Consider the following 22,916-nt stretch of genomic DNA (forward strand, 5'->3'; position numbering starts at 1 on the left):
TTAAGTAAAAGACAGAATTAGGGGAAAAAAGAGAACCAAATTACCAAGCAGCCCGACAACCTGTTTTATGCAGATTGTAGGATTGTTGCCAGTTGGAACACTGTTCTTAAAATTAGCTTAATTAATAGAAGGCTATTTTGCAAAAAAGAGCCTCTGACTATACCATTCCAGGAATAGACATATGATATAGATAAAAAGACTGGGAACTTGATACCTACAATACTGCATATTTAGATTTCCAGCTCATTAGATGTCTTTATGCAGCACATTGTATTTAAGAAGCAGTTTCTCATAGCTTTTATTTGGCCTACCAATTACTCTGTCAAAGTTATCGTCCCCCTTTTAATAAGATGAAGAAATAGGCTGAGAGATTAAGTAATTCAAAGTGACTCAGAAAATGGACTCAAGACCAGTTCTTCTGTCTGTATCTCACACTCCTTTTACTACTGATGCTTATACAGACGTATTTCAGTACTATGAAACAGACAAATTGAGATCTCTCTGGTGAAGATATTTTATTTTCATAAAAATATAATTGTACAATGCTCTTCAGAAACAGAGAAACTCCTTCAATGCCCCCCCAAATACCATGTGGTTTAACAGTAATCTTCTTCTCTTTACCTAAATATGTAACCGATTATATGCAACTGATTTCTTGTGAAATAGAGCATTCATGTTTTTCAATTTTCTTTGCCCCTGCTTAAAGATCAGCCCAGTTTAAACCTATGCTTTTTTGTAATGAGTCATATCAAGTCTCTCATAATTCAAAGATGATAAAATAAAATGATAAACAGTGATGTTGATAAATACTGTCAATTAGCTGGTAAACAGTGATATGAATTTGCTACAACAAGATAGAGTCTGATTCAGAAATAATAGAAAGGTTTTAGATAAAATAGAAAAAAATTTAAGAACTTTAGCTACATTTTAAATTTTAACTTGGTTAAACTTATTCCATATTCTATTCAGTTGCTCTAGTATACAGCAGGTCTATGCTAAATTAATGACAGAATATGATCGTCTACAGACAGAGATAATTTCCCCCTTACCTTTCTTTCTTTGGGGAAAAAAGAGGAAATATCCCTCCATTTACTCAGGGCAACGAGAACAGATCTAGAGGGGCTGAGCTCACTGCTACTCTCAAGCTCTTCTGTTCTCTCTCAGCCCACTGGCCATTATTACAGGTTAAGTAAGAGATGCTGGATTTCAGCATGCTTGCTGCTCCTGACCTGGAACGGGAAAGACATGCTCCAGCTGTTTTAACCAGTGACATTCACATGCTTCAAGTAGCCAAAATGAGCAGCCAGCACAATACCCAAAGCATTCAAAACCTTCCTTTTTAAGACCTGCTTTCTCCTGGTTTGATCTACTCCAGAATACCAAATAGAAAGATTTAGGAATAAACTAAGCTAAATTTTAATTTACTTTCACCCAAAATTACAAATCTTCTACCTGAGGACAAAGTCACTGCTCTTCTAAAAATAATGGGAAGCTTGAGTGACACTGTATTTAAAATTATAACCAGAGAAGAAATACTTCAAGCACAATGGAGACATTCCATTGAAGAGCCACATTCATTTTGGAATGTTTGCTTTGAAAACAACTCTCGGGAATTTAAAAGGTCCTGAACAAAGCAACACAGATTAAGTCTTGGGTTGTTTTGCAAAATAAAAATATACATTTGAGTAGACCAGATGGCAAAAACATACCCATTACAATCTGAACACTATATTTAAAACACTTAAATTCTGAAGGCCTGAATATTGACAGTCCTTAATCTATTGATATTTGTGATCCTAAAAAGACATTAAATACTCTTAAACCCCCAGTCCTCCAAAATACAGAGAAACCCAACAAGCTGGGCTAGTGGTAGGTATATCAGTAGTCACACAGGACTAGACTAGAGATCTGAGTTTGCAATCTAAGCACAAGAGATCTTTAGGAACGCAGGCTAAGGGGAGGCACTTTATTCAAACATGTGGCCTAGGACAAAGGGGAAAGTACCTTGTCATCTGAAACTACATGGTCCATGTCCCGTGTCACCTCACAGCCAAGCTAGAGTATGACACCTCCTCTTTGACCGCCTTTTAGAACAGAACTTACTCTGTTCGGAAGCTAAATATTTTGCTTCCTTCGACCAAAGAACAATTATAAGGTAGCAGCCATGGGGAACATGACTCCTGATCTAACTACAGGAAAGAGAAGTGAGAGTGATAAAGTGTCTCAATGGGGAAATCAAAAGATTCCTAGGTCTATCTGAGTGTATCACATTAGGAGCTTGATTTCTCAAGCATCACGCCATTGGCTAGTTAGGGAGGAAGTAAAGGCAGCTGTAACAGGAACTGATGTGCGCTCTGCACCTCCTGCGTGGCCCTGTGTGTGGCTCTAGCTCCAGTGCTTCCCTCATGATGCCGGCACAGCTGGGTTGAAGCAGATGCACACAGCCCTGTTTCTTTTTCTGGCTCAGAACACCTTCTGAGGAAGAAACATGGCAGGGAAGAAACTAAGTGTTAGATCTACCAGCAATTTATCCCTCCTTTTGTTCCAGATCTCTTGAGGCAGAAACTCGATCTCAGCAGCTAGTTTCATTCTATTTTCTTTAGAAAAATTCTTTAAGTTAGTTGAGCACACAAGGAAATGTGTGTGAACATTCACTCCTGCCCTCGCCACATACATGTAGAGACATACAAATAGAACACATACATACAGACACACTCTGGGCTGTCAAGATGACATATGCTGCTGAAATGCCTAAAAAGTTACTTCTTCCTTAAAAATAAAATTTGACTCTTTTCCAAGTATGGAGTAGGTCCTAGCAAACTTTTATAAATATAGTTTGAGAAGACAGCAACAAATGTTTTAAATAAGAGGCTGTCTTGAGGGTTTTTCTGATGGATTTTGTTAACATGTACATTTTTTAAAACAGGCATTATCAGTATGGATTATAAAAATAGAAATGTATATATTTGTTAATATATATTCACAGCTTATGCTGGAATGGCTCACAGGAGAAATCATGGTTCATGCAGAAAATAAACATTGCTCAAGTAAATGTAAAGGTAAGATTAGGTCCATAAAGACTGAGAAATTACAGTCAGTAATAAGCCCATTTGGTTTCTCTTTGTAGGGCAACTAAAGACAAGAAAAGAGGTGACATCTAAACACACACACACACACACACACAAAACTATATGAATTACATGAAAAGAATATAAATTAACCAATAAAGCAATGTGGAGTTAAGGTGCAAAAATACAATCTTCACCATTTTTCGCTACTCCTGTGTTTTCAAGCATTGCAACATGTTAAATGCCATGGGCAGCAATAACAACTAGAACAGGTCTGAATGCTTGCAAATTTTCTATGTGTTGAAAGTTAAAGCAAAATCCTTTGAGATCTATGGTCACACATTTGGTAGAAACTGCAGATTGACAGAGATGACTACTGAGCAGTAGGTAGTAAATGGAGTCAATCAATACAATCTTGCCCATTCATCCTCCATAGGAATCAGAATATTGGCTTCAACTCCTGACTCATCATTTTATCTGATCTTCACCCTGGAAAACAACTCAAAGTTACCAAAATAAGAATGTTTTTAAAGTCAATGAAGTTTGGTTAATCTGTTTTAAAATACATTTTTTTTCAGTTTAGTTATCTCCATGAAGGCTATTTTTAAATATACACCAAATGAAAATAAGCTGATTTGGTATTATCATGAATTTTATTTAGCTGAAGGCAAATGTTATCTAAGAAAAGTTATCAAGAAGTCAAACTTTCAGTTCTATGAAAGTTTTTTTTTAATGCTTACAGTTTGAAACTATTTCAAACACAGTCACAGTGATGAAATCAATATATATGCAGAGAACATTCTAAAGTCTCTTCAAACTTTGATGCTGGGACAACTGGATATTCATATGGAAGATAATTAAGTTTGCTCTCTACACTACATAAAAAAATGAACTCTAAATGTATCAATGGCCTGTATATAAGAACTGAAATCATAAATCTCAGAAGAAAACATAAGTGTAAATCCTCATGACTAAATTTGGTAATGGATTCTTGGACACGACACCCAAGGCTTAAATAATGAAAGAAAAAAATTGAGAATCTGAGCTGCATCAAAATAAAAATCTTTTGTGCGTCAAAGGACACGACCAAGAAAACAAAAAGACATCCTATAGAAGGGAAGACATATTTGCAAATCATGATCAATATCTGATTTTTGATCAAGCATGATCAGTATTTGAGCAATAAACATACGGAATATATAAAGAACTCCTGTAATTCAGCAACCAAATGAAAAATCACCCAATTAAAATATGGGATTAAGTAGATATTTCTTCAAAGAAGATACACAAATGATTGAAAAGCACATGAAAAGATGCTCAACATCTTTTATGAAACGAAAGTACTTTGTAAATCAAAATACAAACAAGAGGTGTTGTTATTAACAATAACTAGGTGAGTACACTCCTATTCATGGATGACATCTACTTAAAAAATGTCATAAAGTCAGTAAAGCTGCTCTTTATAGACCCATAAAGCTTTTCAGTATTTAGAATTTAATGCCATTTCACTTTCTTATTAGTGTATTACATATGACATAAACATTTTATTTAAAGATATACTGAGGAAAGTGATGAAAACTAAACCCTACCTTAAGACAGTCCTCTAAACAGAAACTCTCCACGGATTGTACTCACAGGAATTGCTATTAGCGTCTGTTTTTCCAGCTTTCATGTGCCTGCCTGAGTTCTGCTGAGATTTGCTTTGCTCTTCTCCAGTGAGTAGGGCCTTTATTTCAGAAGGGATTTTTCCTTGGTCCATTGCCATGCACCACTGTTTGTACTGAAATGAGTAAAATATACTTAGGTAAGATTTAACTAGTAAGATCTCAGGAACCACTCATAAAAATCTGAGACATAAGAGTTCCCAAAACTAGAGGTCAAATTGGCTGCTGGGAATCCCGCTTTTCATTGTATTTCCTATTAATGTCCATCGTTTAGAATAGGGTGAAAAAATGCTACTGAACTACTTCCTCTGATATACTGAAGTGTTGCTCAGATTAAAAAGCCCCCTCTGTTTAAACAAACAGTGTGCACTGACTAGAAGTCATCCTTTTTTTTTTTTTTGCTAATGGTCACACTATTTTTCCCCAACTAAATAATTTTGTAATTACCTTCCTCCCTTCTATGAACATTCACTGAACACTGGCCACACACTAGAGTACTACAGACTTAGGGATAGACAAAAATGGATCAGTCCAAAGATAATGGCCTTAAGTGGTCTGCATTGCAGAAGGCGAGAAATGATTTCTAGGATAAGTCAAATTTAATTATGTTAAAAAGAAAACCATCACCACTGAATAATAGTGTGTCTCTGGACACTCATCATGCCCCTCCCTTATTTTCTTCTCAAAACCTGAGGTAACTTGCTCCAGTTTTGTAATAATCATGATAGTGTTCTCTCTCCCTGCTACCTGTCACCTTCTCCCTGAGCTCATAGTAATGGGGTTTCCATTCTTAACACCATGCTACGATCACTACCCAAAATCTAAATGAATGAATGAATGAAACATGTCAAATAAATAAATATGCTTAAACACAAATAGCATACTATGCCTAGTTACATATAATTATGTTTCTTTTCCTACTGCGCAATGTGTTGGAAATGTCCTTCTACATGGGCAAAAACGGTCTCAAAGGATTTCACTATTTGAATGTGGTATAAGTTATTCAAGCAATCCCCTATTGCTGTGTATTTGAGTTACTTTTCTCTTTTTTTTCCCCATCATAAAACAATCCCTCATGTACATTTTGCTACCAACAGCAGTTATAAGAATGTGTTATTTGTCTATATCTTGGCTAATGAATTAGTATTACCTAGGTTTGCTAACTGAGTAGGTGAAAATTGGCATCTGCATGTTTTAATGTGTATTTCTTTGATTATTAAGTTGAGGCTAATTTTGTCTATGTTTATTGACAGACTTTCTTACCATTTCCAGTTCCTCTCTGAGGGCACATATGGCTCTTTCCCGACTGGATACCAACTCTTCCAAATACTGATATCTCAATTTTTTTCTGGCCCGGCATTCTCTTGCACTTTGCCTGCTCCTCTCAAGTTTTGCTTTTAAGTCGATTTTGGCTGGCTTCCGACCACGTTTACCAGGCTTCTTTACCTTGCCGCCAACCACCTTCAGCAAGAAAAAGAAGAAATATTTTTCCCTTTAGTTCTATGTCTAGGTTAAGTGGCCATGGCTCCTAATAGCAAAGAAACATTTAAAAGTAATAAATAAATGAAGCTTGTTGAACTAAGAAAAGCATAACTCCATCAAGTGCCATGAGAGACTGCTTCATAGTTTTCTTTACTTATTCTTTAGACACCATGAATGTAAGAGGAGAAATAATTTTTCATTATTTCTTCAAAGATACATTTAAAAGTGTTTAATAGTAGGGGCCTCCCGGGTGGTGCGGCGGTTGAGCGCTGAGTTAAGAAGCAGCGCCGGTTCGATCCCCAGCTGCTCCCCGGCCACCAGAGGAGGGTCCCAAATGGTGCCAGACCTTTCCTGCTGCCCGCTGCTCCCCTCAGCAGTGTACTTCAGTCCTTCTGCCTGCTCTGCTCCCCGCTCTGGCTCTGGTGAATTCTCTCACCCTCCCGCGCTTCTGTACCCAGTGCTTAAATAAATAAATAAATCTTTTAAAAAAATTATTTAATAGTAAACATTATATTGCTGGGTCATAAAAACTTAGAGGCTGCTATTAAATACTTTGCCCCTGAGATTTTTATTGACTTGAGAAAATAAGCAAAATGAAATGTCAAGTGAAAAAAAAACAACAACCAATATTCAAAACTGTAAGTTCAGTATGCTCTCAGTGTTATAGTGTTATAAAACAACACAGAAGGATGTTTACAAAAGATCAATGAGGCTTTCTCTGATAGGTGTAATATAGTTTCTTTCTCATCTGTATTTCCTACTATTTTTATTTTATTTTATTTTAAATGTTTTTTTTTTTAAAGATTTATTTATTTATTTATTTATACAAGCACTGGGTACAGTCAGAAGTGCGGGAGGGTGAGAGAATTCACCAGAGTCAGCGCAGGATGCAGAACAGGCAGAAGGACCGAGGTACACTGCTGAGGGGAGCAGCGGGTGGCAGGAGAGGTCTGTGGGCCATGTGGGACCCTCCTCTGGTGGCCGGGGAGCAGCCGGGGATCGAACCGGCGCAGCAGAGGCTGCGGGCAGCTTCGCAACCCAGTGCTCAACCGCTGCGCCACCGGGGAGGCCCTATTTTTAAATGTTTATAAGTAGGGCAAATATCAAATATGTATATAAAGTTGTGTATATATGCATATGTCTTTAGCAATTTGGCTATAAATTCCCTCTTCAGATTTGCTGAATGCAAAGCGACATATAGGAAGTCCCTGAAATCTTTAGGATAATTCTCTCTGGTCTTTGGAAACCTATAATTATAACACAGACTGTCTCAGGGGATTTCCACTTGCTCTCACTGCTGTCAATATTCCTGTTATTCATTTACCTATGTGGGCACAATTTTGGGGTGACTGACAAAGTCATTTAACATCCTCTACTGTTTAGCTGTGGAATCTCACCAAGTTCTTATACAAGATCTAACTATGAGGTAAAGATATGAATTTTTAAATGCTTGAACCTGAACTTATACAACAAATAAACATCCTTGAAAGTATCACCTTGAAAGGGGTAAATTTACTCCAATAAACAAGCTTTTCTGCAAATACTTTTGGAACCAGTTTTTTTTTTATTTACCAGTTATATCACAATATATCTCATTACTTAGAGTGACACATTATTCTTTATTTTTTTTTTTTTTTTTTTTTTTTTTTTTTTTTTTATAGAGGCATGTTTATTTATTTATGTATTTATTTATTTGCTTGTTTTGTTTATACATGCACTGGGTACAGTCAGAAGCGCGGGAGGGTGAGAGAATTCACCAGAGCCAGAGCAGGGAGCAGAGCAGGCAGAAGGACCGAAGTACACTGCTGAGGGGAGCAGCGGGCGGCAGGAGAGGTCTGCGCGCCATGTGGGACCCTCCTCCGGTGGCCGGGGAGCAGCCGGGGATCGAACCGGTGCCGCAGAGGCTGCGGGCAGGTTCGCAAACCAGCGCTCAACCGCTGCGCCACCGGGGAGGCCCGACACATTATTCTTTAATCCCCAATCTGATTATCCACTTTATCTGATAAGGTTCTGAATCAAGTCTAGTTTTATTCTGAAAATTAACCTCAGAGAATAAACATGTCATAAATTCAGTAGACAGAAAGAAATAGTACTGAGGCTCTAAAGAAATTCTAAAAGAGAAGATGCAAAACTCAAACACAGGAATAAATGTAAAAACTTTCCAGTAACGGAATTCAAAAGATCAATATTTGATAATGAAAACTCTGGCTGGTTTGTTTGAAATCACTGTTAATATCATACACCAATAACGCCCAGTATCCTATAAATATGAAATCTTTACTATCATGGGTAGAGAGAACAGGAAAACCAAACTTTAAATGTGAATCAGCCGCATTTACCAGACCCTGTATCATAACGGGATAACTAACCATTGCATCCAGCATTTTACAGGTTGTCTCTGAAATGAGACAGAATACTCCCAAACTCTGGAAAAGAGTCCTCCCTTTCTACCAGCATCTTAAGTTAGTTGTTGCAGTACTACTCCCAAATTAGTTTCAAGTTTTCAAAAGCTAGTCTTTTAAAGCTTTTCTAGTTTTCATTATTATGTTTTTATTCCAATATAATAGACAAGTCAAGAAACTTTTCCTCAGAACCAAATAGTTGATGAGCAATTTCAGGATGACTACTTGATCCAAATATCTCTATGGGTTAAATTTTAAATTATGATTATAGCATATCAATTGTACAAGTTGAACAGAACATTTTGAAAACATCCTATGTTGAAACAAAGTGTATTTGCTATTGCTGCAATTTTTAAAAAAGCAATACATTAAAGCATAAAATCATGTCTACAGTGAAATAAATGGTAATCACACACATTCTTTATGTAGTAAAATGAGTCATCAATCATACAACACTATGATCCAATACTTTTGTACAATGCTGTTTTTAATTAATTCAGGGGTGGCTGTCTTTGAGAAGTCAGAAAGAGAACACAGTGTACTTCACAGACTTCATTGATTTTTGAAAGAAACCTGGCATGGTCATAAAAATCAAACTAAAGTTATAACCCTTTGTTTAGTTTTCAAGGTAGCAAATTATTTAAATTGAAACTATTTTATTCCTTTTTTTTTTTTTTACTAGAAAGGCAAAGTAAACGAATCCAGGGGCCCTATGTTTTATGTCATCTCCTGTGAAATTACATTTAAAACCACATAACCACCACTTCTCTAACTTAATTTTTCCTCAGTAATAGACTGAATTTTTGGCTTTTGGTACCAGCTGAAATCTGATTAGTGTACTAGTTTTCGAGAGCCAAGTACACCACAGGATTATTGTAAATCTTAAGTATAATAATATACGAGAACATTTTGTAAAGAAAAAAGATTACACAAGTATGGGTTAGTATACAAGTATACTGAATTTTATATATTTTGTAAACCATAAAGATTAGGGAACAGACAAGGGAAGTTACTTAGAAACTAGGAATCACCAACTAAAACTGAAATCAACCTCACAAATTCCTTAAATATCTCTGGGACAAAAGTCATTCTTACCAATGTTTCAAAAAGTTTTCACAAACTTAATGATAACCACATTGTCCCCTTGCTTTCGCCTCCTACTTCTTCTGTGAAGAAGCATATTAATATGGCTAAATAAAAACAATGATTTTTATGCATTAACACGAACTTCAAAGAAAACTATCAAAAAAGATTTAGCTTTTTTCCTGTTCTAATTTTATTTCTATTAACATAGTGTCATATGAAAATTTAGCTATCTTTAAAATGATGTACCTCTTTATTCACTATTCATTTTACTTCTTCTTTTTAAAATATTATTTATTTATGCATATAAGAGCTGGGGTGTAAGCCAAAGGTGCAGGGGGTAAGAGGACCCACCAGAGACAGAGTGGGGAACAGAACAGGCAGACTGACTGAAATACACTGCTGAGGGGAACAGCAGGAACAGGAGAGGCCTGCTGTGCCGTGTGGGTTAGCTCCCTGGCCAGGGACTGAAGTCCTGCGGCAGTGGCTGCGGACTGCTTCATAGTGCTGAGAAATAACCCTTGCACCACTAGGGAGACCCCCATTTTACTTTTTTCCCCCGCCCAAAACACACACGTGTGAGCTAGACATAGGTGGCCCTAAAACACTCAGGAGACCTGCCTCCCTCCCCCCACCATTATGAAAAGAAACTAGCTAGCTATTGATTTCTTCTTTTTTTAAATCCTACACACAGATAATTATTTCATAAAGGTAGGATATTAGAGATGTTAGGTTTCAGTACAGTCTCTGCAATACTAAATTTGTTTCATATGTTAAAAATATTAAAGTTCATAAGTAAAAACTAAGGTCCTACTTTGAGTTAAGTACCTGTTTTTAATACTTTCTCCTTTGAGACAAGCTAAAACTAGATCTAGTCAAGATTTTTAGAAAGTAACCACTAGGAACTGAGTCACATAATTCTACTGTAGAACACATTAATAAGTAATGTGTCCTAATAAATAGGACACATAAAAAACAAAGGTGTGCCTAAGTAACCAACAGGTCAGTGAAATCACAAGGGAAATTAGGAGAAAACTTTGAGATGAATAAAAAAGGAAAATGGAACATACCAAAGCCCATGAGATGTGGCAAAAGCAGTGCTCAGAGGGAACTTGTAAACACTAAGTTAAAAAAGAACAATCACTTCAATCAATAACCTAACTTCCTACCTTAAGAGACTAGAAAAAAGAAGAGCAAATTAAAACCAAGCCAAGCATATGGAAGGAAATAAATCTTAGAGCAGAGATAAATAAATAGAGATGGAATAACAACAGAGAAAATCAATGAAACCAAAAGTTAGTTCTTTCAAAAGATAACCAAATTGACAAATCTTTAGCTAGTTTGGCCAAGAGAAAACATTAAAAATACTAATATCAAGACTAAGAGAGAAGACATCACTATCAACTTTATTTTTTTAATTTTATTTATTTTTTTTTTAGAGGCAAGTTTTATTTATTTATTTGTTTGTTTGTTTGTTTGTTTGTTTTGTTTATACAAGCACTGGGTACAGTCAGAAGTGCGGGAGGGTGAGCGAATTCACCAGAGCCAGAGTGGGGAGCAGAGCAGGTAGAAGGACCGAAGTACACTGCTGAGGGGAGCAGCGGGCAGCAGGAGAGGCCTGCGCGCCATGTGGGACCCTCCTCTGGTGGCCGGGGAGCAGCCGGGGATTGAACCGGCGCCGCAGAGGCCGCGGGCAGCTTCGCAACCCAGCGCTCAACCGCTGCGCCACCGAGGAGGCCCCACTATCAACTTTATAGAAATAAAAATGATTATGTGGAAATACTATTAAAAAAAATGCATGCCTAAAGGGCCTCTCTGGTGGCGCAAGGGGTTAGGAAGCTGTCTGCAGCCACCACAGCACGAGTTCCCCTCAGCAGTGTGTTTCAGTCAGTCTGCCTGTTCTGTTCCCCACTCTGTCTCTGGTGCATCCTCTCACCACCCGCACCTCTGGCCTGTACCCCAGCTCTTGTATGCATAAATAAATAAACCTTTTTTAAAAAGTTGCAAGCCTAAAAACCTAGATAACCTATAGGAAATGGACAAATTCCTAGAATGACATAAGGGAGCAAATTCAGTTGTGTTTCTACACACAATGAAAGATCTAAAAATGAAATTAAGAAATTAGAATAGCACCAAAATGAACACTTAGTTTCAACATAATCCCTATCAAAATCCCTACTATCTATTTGCAGAAATAAAACAAGATAACCCAAAAATTCATATGGAAATCTAAGGAATCTAGGATAGCCAAAACAAACTTGAAAAAGGATAAAGTTGAGGGTTCATACTTTTTGATTTAAAAATGTATTGGAAAACTACAGTGATCAATAATGTGGTAATGGCACAAGGATATACTGGTCAATGGAAAAGAATTAAGTACACAGGGCCTTCCTGGTGGCGCAGGCGATTGAGTGCAGTGCTGTAAAGCTGTCCACAGCCTCTGCAGTGTCAGTTTGATCTCCGCTGGCCTTGGAGCAACCCACATGGCGAGCAGACCTCTCCTGTCTTGCCTGCTGCTCCCCTCAGCAGTGTATTTCGTCAGTCTGCCTGTTCTGCTCCCTGCTCTGTTTCTGGTGAATCCTCTCACCCTCCCACGCATCTGGCCTGTACCTCCGCTCTTGTATAAACAAAATAAATCTTTAAAAAAAAAAAAGAAAAGAATTGAGTATATAGAAAGAAGTTCTTATAATTATGGTTAATTGATTCTCAACAAGGTGCCATGACAGTTCAATGGGGGAAAGAACAGCTTTATCAAGAAATGGTGCAAGGACAACTAGATATCCACCAGCAAAAGAGTTTAACTGGACTCCTACATGTCATATACAAAAATTAACTCAAAATAAAGCAATGCCTTCTTACATATGATACCAAAAGAGTAAGTGATGAAAGAACAAAAAAAAAATGGGGCTCAAGGCACATATTCAAGATGAAAAGAGAAATTTTCACAGAATGGGAGAAATATTTGCATATCATACATATAAAGCACTTATATTAAGAATATATAATGAACCCTTACAACTCAACAATAAATAAACAAATAATCCAATTAAAATGAACAAAGTATCTGAACAGACATTTCTCCAAGGGAAATATACAAATACTGACCAATAAACATTTTAAAAAATATTCAACATCATTAGTCATTAGGGAAATGTGAATCAAAACCACAAGGTACCACTTTATACCCAACAGGATGGCTATAGACTAAGAAAGAGTCAATAATAAATAATGGCATAGATTGGACAGCTCATACAATGCCGATGGGAATGTAAAATCGTGGTCACATTGGAAAAGTTTGGCAGTTCCCCTGAATATAAGCACAGACTTATATATGACCCAGCAAGTCTGCTGCACACTAAAAAGATATGAAAACATCCACCCAAGAACTTGAACATGAATATTTATAGCACCATTATTCACAATAGCTGAAAAATGGAAACAACCCAAATGTCTATCAACTGATGAACAGAATGTGTTGCATCATTACAATGGAACATTATTCAGCTATGGTACAACATGGCTGAACCTTGAAAACATTCTGCCAGGTGAAAGAAGTCAAACAAAGGCCACATAGTGTATAACTCTTTGTATGAAATGTCCAGAACACACAAATCTAAAGAGACAGAAAGTAGATTCGTGGTCATTTAGGCCACAGAAGGAGAAGAAAAGAATATGGAGAGACTACTAAAGGGTTTTTTATCTTCTTAAATTTTTTTTTAATGTTTTTAAACTTTGTTTTCAGAGCTGTATTAGGTTTACAGGAAAATTAAGCAAGAACTAGAGTTCCCATATATAATTCCTCTTTGTTCATCCCATCACCACAGTTTTCCCTATTATTAACGTCTCCCACTATTGTGGTACATTCGTTACAACTGATGAGTCAATGCTGATATATCATTAACAAGTAAAGTCCACAGATTAACATTAGGGTTCACACTGTGTGGTAGTTTGTACTTTGGGTTTTGAAAACTGCAGTGTCATGACTCTATCATTGCAGTATCATATAGAATAGTTTCAGTGCCCTCAAAATCCCCAGTGCTCCACTGTCCAACTCTTCTTCCCCTCACTCCAGCCTCTGGCAAACCCTGATCTTTTGACTATCTCTATAGTTCTGCCTTGTCCAGAATGTACTGATACAGTTGGAACCATACACTACGCAGGCTTTTCAAACTGGCTTCTTGACTTAGTAAGATATATTTCAGTTTCTCCATATCTTTTCCTGGCTTAATAGTTCATTTCTTTTTATTGCTGGATAATAGTCCATTATATAGATACATTTCAGCCTGTTTATAAGGTTTTTTTAGAGGAGGGTTATGAGGAAAATGTTCTGGAATTAGATTGAGGTGATTACTGCACAACTGTGAATATACTAAATAGCACAGAATTGTATACTTTTTTTTTTAAGATTTATTCATGCATACAAGAACTGGGGTACAGGCCAGATACGCAAGAGGGTGAGAGGATTCACCAGAGACAGAGCGGGAAACAGAACAGGCAGACTGATGAAACACACTGCTGAAGGGACCAGTGGGCAAGACAGGAGAGGTCTGCCACGCCAGGTGGGATTCTAGCCAGCCAGCAGGGATCTAACCGGCCCTGCAGAGGCTGCGGACAGCTTCATAGACTTGTATACTTTAAAGGGCTGAATTTTATAGTATATGAATTGTTTTTTAATAAAGTTGTTATTAAAAAAAAAAGACATGGTTGTTATTTTTAAAGGAAAAGTCCCAAACCTTAAAAAGCAGAAAAACAGTAGAAAAAGAAGAATCATGGAGGCATAAACATGAGCTGAGAAAGAACAGGATGGGTGATTCAAGAATTTAAATTTAAATTCAAGAATTTAAAAAGGCTGAGAATTAAGATAAAACTACTGGATTTAGCCAAAAGAGAGTTCCTGATGATTTTATTTTATAGAGTTCCTGATGATTTTAAATTTCACCAATACAGAAAAAGATAGAACAGAAACTAGTCTGCAAAGACCTGAGTGTAGACGGTACTGACTTCCCAGTTAATAGTTTAATTTCCACAAAACAAGCAGACATGACTGTAGTTTCAACCATCCTTTAGGAGCCTGTTAAGGTGAGGGGGTAGGGAGGAGAGTTAAGAAGAGGGAGAGAGTAAGCAGAAGAGGGGGGTGCAGAAAAAAGGGGGCAAGAAAGAGATAGGCACAGTGATCTCTTTACTTCACAGATGACAAAACTTTGGATATCCAGAGATATCCAACAGAAGAGCAGGGTCTGGAACCCAGGTTCCCTGATTTGCACACAGAACTTGTCACAAGATAACTCACTATCGAGCAGTCTTCACAAGTTTACAGGTAGGACTCATAAACCTAAACACGTAATTCCCCAAAAGGCTCACAAACTGACAGGTGCTTTACACACACAGCTATATCAATACTATGTAGTCATGCACTAAGTCACTCGCTTTAACATTAAGCATTTGATGGAGGGCAATGACCAGGAGGCTATTTTGTGCTTCCCTGAAATTTCCCTCTACCATTGTGACTTTCCCCGTCTACCCACTGAAGTCATGCTGACTTTAGCTCTTCCTCTTCATTCCTACTACCAACATTAGTCAGGGTGCTAGTCACAGAAGATTACCATAGGTTTCTCATGAGTTTCCCTGCATCTCTCTTTTTCCTCCTTTGCTTTCCTAGTCAATCTGTCTTCAAAGACCTACCAAAGTAACCTTTCTCTTCAGCTTATTAAAATAACTTTATTTTTCTTCATGGTAAAAAGTAATACCATACCACATGGTGCGGCAGACCTCTCCTGTCTCACCCGCTGCTCCCCTCAGCAGTGTATTTCAGTCAGTCTGCCTGTTCTGCTCCCCACTCTGTCTCTGGTGAATCCTCTCATCCTCCTGCGCATCTGGCCTGTACCTCAGTTCTCGTATGCATGAATAAACAAATCTTTAAAAAAGTAATACCTATCATTTTAGAAAGAATAAACTTCCTCTAAGGGCTCTTCAGTCATGTCAGCCTCCTTGTCAAGAGAAAAGCTCTGTGCAAGCACTGCTTTTAGTTCACAAGCAGTATGTTAGTTTCCTGAGGCTTCTGTAACAATTATTACACACTTGGTAACTTAAAACAACAAAAATGGATTCTCTCTGTCCTGGAGGCCAGAAGTCTGGCAGAACTGCACTCTTTCCAAAGGCCCTAGGGGAGGATCCGTCCTTTGCTTGTTCCTGCTTCTGGTGACTGCCAGTGACCTAGTGATCCCGCTTTAAGGCTACACCACTCCAATCTCCTCAGTTGTCAGTCACATCTCCCTCAGTGTCACTCTTATGAGGATACTTGGATTTAGGGTCCACCTAGATAACCCAGGATAAATTCCTCCTCTCAAAATCCTAATCACATTTCTGACATATAAAGTAATATTCACTCTTCTACTATATAAGGTAACAGTTACAAGTTCCAAGGATTGGTACAGGGAGGCTATCAGTCTCCCCCTCACCAAGCCAATCTTCAATTTCATTCTTCCCATTATATCATTCCAGTTTCCCTAGACCCTGGCATTGCAGGCATCCCCAAGTCTCCTCACCATTTCTCTTAGTGTCCCTCCACCACCTCTGCCATCCAAAAGGACAAATGTTTGCCTTCTTTGGTTAGGATCAGCTCTAGTCCTCTTTCTCTGAAGCTTTTGCTAATAATCACCCTCTGCCAATACCATTTTTCTTCTCCAAGTCTCTGGAACACAATTTATCTCACACTGAATTTATATGTGATGTGACTTGTTCAGTAGCCTCATGTGTTTAAATTCTATGCCCTCTAAGTAGTATGAGCTCCTCAGGTACAGAGCTGTTTTCTACTTCTTTTACAACCCTGAGAGTATCCAGCACAGAGTCAGGCGTTTAAAAGACTTATCATTGAATGAATAAACGCAAAAAAAAAAATTAGCAATATTTTGAAACTGACTGGCATCACCAGAACCAACAACTTATGAAAGTGGGGGGAACCCAACAACAACCTCATAAGGAATATAAAAATCTCAAAAACCAATTAAGAACTCATGTTACCACAGTTATATATATCCAAATGCTCTTTTTTTTTAAAGATGTATTTATTTATGCATACAAGAACTGGGATGAAAGCCAGAGGTGTGGGGTGGTGAGAGGATTTACCAGAGAGAGTGGGAAGTACCAGAGAGAGAGGGGAGCAGCAGACCAGTCAGGAGAGGTCTGCTGCACCTGTGGGTTAGCTCCCTGGCCAGCAGGGGATTGAACTTGTGCTGTAATGGCTGGCAGTAGCTTGATGGAGCTGTCCTTAACCCCTGTGCTACCAGGGAGGCCCCAAATGCTCTAATTCTTAAAGCAAACCATAAAAGTTTCAGCTTGTTAAGTTAAAAGAATTACTGTATTTACATGAAGGAATAGCATCAGCCTCAGCTCAAATAGCAGGCGGTCTTTTTTTTTCCTCCTTTATTTTAAAAACATTAAGAAGATCTCTCCCACTTAGAGATCAGATTAAAGAAAAATAAGATATGAATATCCCCAGCCACTGTTTTTTTGCCACTTTAAAGAAAAAACAAAAGATCGATCTGCCCTTTCCTTTGGCTTTAAGATTCCCATAGCTTCCCTCACAGTCTTGGGCTAGGAGTTTCTTTTTCCTTTTTATTTACCAGATCTGCTGAAAGAGAAGATGTCTAATCACATCTTCCTGCTGCCACCTTGCTGCCAGTCTCTCTAATCAAGGAGAAAGGAGAGAAAGAAGGCATTGCACTGAGTTTTCTTTCTTTCTTCTCTCAACCCTGTACCTTCCACCTCACCTTCCTCAGCCCCCACCTTTTCACCAGCTGCTATAGTGTGAAGCTACAGCCAAGTAAAACTTCATCTGCATAAAGTACTACATTTACCTTAGCGCTACCTGAAACTGTAAGTAACTGACTGAGTCACCCTGGCCTATTCTTTAACTGTCTTCGCTTCTTTCCTTTCCACCACTTCCTCAACGCTACTGGGGCTGCCTGGTGACTCCATGGAAATTTCTCTTACTAGGTTCAGGAGCCATCTCTTATTTCCAAGTCCACTGCATCTTTTTTACTACTTGCTTTTTTGCAGCATCTTATACTGTAGACTAAATCCCCTCTATAATGTTTTCTCTTAGATGACATATCAGGACTCTTTTTTCTGCTTCTCTTTTATCACTAAACTTTCCTTTTAAGTTTATTTTACTGAGTCCTATTCCTCAGCCTCTTCTGATCATTTTAGGGTGTTTTGGGGTTCTGTCTTTTCTGCTCTCTCCTTGAGCCACATTCTTCATCCTTAAAGGATTTTATGCATGTTGCATCAACCACAGGTTACACTGTAATAGTCTCTAATGTGGTCTGCAGTTCAGGCCATTCTTCTGAGCTGTCTAACCAAGCTGGTGAGTCAGAGAGGCTGAGCGCTAACTGGGTGCACATTATGTACTAAGTTCTTTTGATATGGGCTCCCATATAGATCACATTTGATTCTCACAATAACTCAGTAAGATCATTATTAACACAGTTGATTGATAGGTGAACAAGCTCAGCTCTGAAGAGATTAAAATAATCTGTCCAAAATCATCATAGCTCGGAAATGGTGGCAATAAGATCTGAACTCTGGTTCTGCCAACATCCACTTGGATTTTGTGTTTCTAGTCTTGTCCCAGTTCCTACACCTTTACCCTAACCCATTCTCTGGACAGCCATTAGTACTTTTCCCCTCAAAACCACAAATCTGATTTTGTCGTTTCTGCTTAAAATCCTTCAATGGTTGCCCAACATCTATGGCGTTGGTTTTCAAACCTGAGTAAGCTTAAGAGCCATTCAACTAGGGAGCCAATTCAAATTTAAATTCCCAAAGATTCTGATCAAGCCAGTTCCTTCTTTATACCACAGGAAGAAAAACCCTGACCCAAATTTCTTAGCTTATCTTGCCAGGCATATCATGATGCAGCACCTGATTATCTTTCTCTCCTTATCTCTGTCCATACCTCTACCTGTCCTTATGCTCTAGCTCAGTGGTCAGCAAACTACTTAGAACAAATGAATGGAACAGGAGACCTTGTCCTCTGACGTAAAAGGGTAAAGGAAAGGAAATCTCAAGGTAAAGGAAATCTCATTTTTGGCATATTACTGAAAATTGGTATACTACAAGGTACAAAGAAATATAATACAAGGGGAGGACAGCCACCCATCTAAGCATATTGTGGCAAGTGGCTGGTCCACTCAACTAGAACTTGATGCTCTAAATTGTCAGGTAGGGCAAACAGCTGGGGGTCTTTCACCAGCTGATTGTCTGAGGCAGGAACACATCTGATCTATTCCCATTCATTCATTCATAAGCATAAAACCCAAATGTAAAATAATAACGGAGACCCTTCTTATGATCAAAGCCTCTGGATATAATATATTTCAATTTTCTTTGTAAGTGGGGATGGGGGGGTGGGAAAGAGGGGAGAAGAGGCTTTCCTAAAAAAAAAAGGCACTTTTTCTTAGTGGTAGACTTGAAGTGGGCTGGGGAGACAACCTTTTCCACACAGATTAACAGTTAAGGGCAGAGTTCAAATTCACTCTACCGTCCTATCCCCTCGCTCCCATCCTAACTAAAGACCACAGTTAAATGCAAAGGTTGGTGTAGGGGTAAACACAGCTGCAAATGTTCTGCAACAGCATATCTTAAGAATCACCAAAATGAGTATCTCAGATACCTACTGTATTAAGGACCAAGGAAGTCACCACTAGGTAACATAAAAATGATAATATTTTTGCGTGCCTACTAGGTGTTAGACTCTGTACTCAAAGGTTTATATGCATGATCTCTATTCTTCAACAAAGCCTGTGAAAAATATGTCCATCATTTAATAAAGTGCAAACTCAGAGTGGTTACATAACTTAGCCAAGTTTCTTTTTTTCCTTTCTAACTGCCGTATTAGAGATCTACTCAGTCAGTATTTGAGCTCTGCCACTTAGTACTTTCCTAAGCCCTCAATTTTAGATGCTGAATCTCTCTCTTGCTTTATTTTTCGCACTTGCTGTGTTTTATACACTGGCTGGTTTGCTCACTGAAGCATACTGGTTAATAAAGCCCAGGTACATCACAGAAATTTAATGCCATCTGTCCCAATGCAATCCAATCACTATTAATTTGTGCTCTAGGCTGTCTCAGGCATACTGCTAGACTTCTGGGAGGCAAAACTGCATCCCCATTGAAATTCGACCTGCTTTTGCACCAGGGAGCTAGAAGGCTGAATGAGGAGAGCTTTTGACAAACTCATTCATCACCAGTGATGAAAACAACTCTGAATACAGAATCTTATCAAGGGAGATTCTCACATCACCATCGTCATCGATTTCCTGATCTGCTCATTCAAACACTGCCTCTAACTGCTGCTCCTGCCGACTTCATCCTCTTCCTGTTGCCCAGGCTTTGCTCTCCTTTATGATTTCACTGGCATAGTGGCCATACTTCCAAGCCCCACCCCTAACCTTCCTTTATAGAGAAAATGGAACATGAGGCTCCATGATCTGTTCACTATGTGAGGCAAAGGTGTGTCTGTGCATACTAGGAGGGCAATACAATTTGGGAAAATGTACAACTAGAACACAGAACAAGACAGGACTGGGAGCTGCCACAGCCTTATTTGAGGGCTGCTTCACGCTGCCTGACGGCTTCAAGAGTAGTCTAGTCTCCGTGCATGGCATTTAAATATTACTCATCCACAACTACAACACAATTCAAAGTGAAAGTAGTGTATGTACTATTCATCCAGAGACACTGGAAACGGATTTTCTCTTTCATAATCATTAAAGTTTTATGAAATTGCTAGTTCCTAAACACTCTCATAAAACAGTGAATTAATAAAGAATGACAACTGACTTTATCTTGCTTATCTCTGTACCCTATAGGAAGTAAGTTATGATAGCCTACCCCCTAATTTAACAGCACTTTTTCAGGCAAAACAATAAGATTTTATACCCCCAACTACAGTTTGCATCTTTGGGAAATAATTCATATGTGAGTTTATAGGTCAGTAAAATAACCCAATATCTTGTGTATTTTTCTTGGGCTTTTTTGAGATTACTGAAGTCTTTGAGGAAATTATTAAATGTTTCAAAGATCTGAAAAAGCAAACAACTGAAAATTATGTTGACTACATCATGAGACTCAAGGAAATGAAAAAGAAAATTATTTTAGTAGCCTTAAACATTATTCTCTGGGAAAGATAAAGGAAACAGTGCTCAGATTTAATTTCAAAATTTAACACTGAAAGATCAAGCTAGCAAAGCCTTTTATGGAAAACTATTTTCCGGAAAACTTTCGGAACTCCCCTTCTGTCTTGGAAACAGCACTTCCTATTAGGAGGGGTTTGGTGCTTCACAAGCTAACTGTCCCTCTAGGTGAGTCCCAACTCCAGAGTACTGTGTTGGACTTTCCCTTCTTAGAGACTTCTGCACGAACAGGAAGAGGTGATAACGCAGAGTAAAACAAGTAGCACAGAAAAAAGCTGGGCCTTTTTTCCCCCCATTTCTTTGAGCATGGATAGAACAAAAATTTTAAAGCAGCAACGTGTCACTGGTTAGGTGAAAGGGCACCCAAACAAGGAAACACAGTCCCCTGGAAAGCATAAGGAAGGAGTGAATTCTACTTCAAAATTTGGCAAATTCTAGAAGTCTGAAGTCTGACTTCTTAAAAAATGCCAGTTCCTAAACATCCTAAAACATCAATAAGTTGACTGTCCCTGTCTTCATAAAATAAAGCTAGACAGCACTAACGTGGTTGGACATAAAGGCAGAAATAGATCAGGTATAAACTAGATATATTAGCCAATAATGGACTTCTATGTTGTTATCATAGGGACAAGTGATTTGGCTCGAGAAAGGGGACATGGTGATAGGCTCTCACAGTAGATTAACGAGAAGAAATCCCCGACTTTTCTTGGAGAAGTCTTTCTAGAGGAGGTTAGCTTCCACACTCTGGAGGAACAGCAACAGGAGCTTAGCAGAGTGTTCCAACCAACCACAGGAAAATACCTCCGAGGGGGAGTGAACTGATTATATGAATGGGGCATTGAGTAAGGGAGCCGGAGAGGAGAAAGGGGAACCGTCAAGGGGAAGAGGCTGGATCAGGGCGCGCTCCTCAGGTCTCTAAATTGGAGAAAGGCTGGGAGGGGGCAAGGCAGGCCAAAAGGAAAAGGACAGTGGTTTCTTCACTGATCTCGGTGGACAAGTCCAGCACTAGGGTTTGCACTACCTGGCAAAAGCTGACCAACAGGCTTGCCCTGGCATTGAAAATTTTCCAGAGGAGAGGGCCCTTTCGGGAAAAACGCAGCCCCGGTGTTCCCCGAATTCCTGGGTGGGTACCAGCGGGCAGTAACTGGCGCGGCGGGGATGTGGAAGGCAGGTGTTTCTCGGGTGTTGGCGTGGACTACGGGGCTCGGCGGCGGGGCTACACTGAGCGACAAGCAGGCGGCGGCGGCAGCTGCGCGTGCAAGCCACAGCACTTACCTTACTGTCATCCATCTCGGCAGACAGGCCGGCCTGGCCGGGCGCTCCCTCCCCCTGCCCTCCCCCGGCTCAGCCGGCCTGGCCCGGCCCGGCCCCCGCCCCGGGGGAAGAAGGGGGTATGGTTCTGACTGCCGCCTCCTCTCGCCTAACAGTTCGTTTCCCTGATGCCACAGTCACGGGGACGAGGGACCAGTTCAGGAATGGCAGAGCGGACCCTGGAGGCGGCCCAAAGCGCCTCCCTTCGCCGCCGCCTCCTCCTCCCCCTCCATGACAGTCTCGGGGTGTGTTTACAGACGCCCTGGAGAGCGGCCCGGACGGGAGGGGGGGCGGGAGCGCCGCGCGCGAAATGGCCCCTTCGGCCGCCGTAGCCCCGCGGTCTTCTGGGAATGGTAGTTTTCTTTACCGCAGTCTCCGCGTGACTGACTTGAGAGGAAACTACAAGGTCCACAGAGCCTCAGGAAGGAGTCTGTTTTCCTCTTGTCTGCCAGCGCTGCGGAGGAGGGGCCGGGCGGGAGGCCGAAACTACGTTTCTTGCTGAGCGCTCCCGGCATGTTTTGGCCTCTGGATGCCATAGGCCGGCCAGAAGCGAAGGGAGTGTGGGGCTTCCACCCAGTCCACGCTGAACAGGCCCGCCTCAGCATCACCGAGGAAACCCTAAAGGTTCCTCATTTTAAAAAACAACTAAGACTGTAAGTGGTGCAGCTCCGGGGAAACAATTTGACAGTTTCTCACAGTAAGACATTTCCT

At 39.5% G+C, this 22,916-nt stretch overlaps 1 protein-coding gene across 1 annotated transcript; it reads right to left on the reverse strand.

Moving 5' to 3' along the window:
* Positions 1-4,671: 4,671 nt before the first annotated feature.
* CREBL2 (cAMP responsive element binding protein like 2) lies at positions 4,672-22,184 on the reverse strand (the record flags this gene model as incomplete). The annotated part of the gene is made up of 3 exons (XM_084256026.1): positions 4,672-4,848; positions 5,996-6,193; positions 22,170-22,184. The coding sequence occupies 3 exons, from the start codon at positions 22,182-22,184 to the stop codon at positions 4,672-4,674; spliced, it is 390 nt and encodes a 129-aa protein (XP_084112152.1).
* Between the last annotated feature and the right edge of the window lie 732 nt (positions 22,185-22,916).

Source organism: Talpa europaea (assembly GCF_964194135.1).
Source record: "Talpa europaea genome assembly, chromosome: 15".
Classification (NCBI taxonomy): Eukaryota; Metazoa; Chordata; class Mammalia; order Eulipotyphla; family Talpidae; genus Talpa; species Talpa europaea.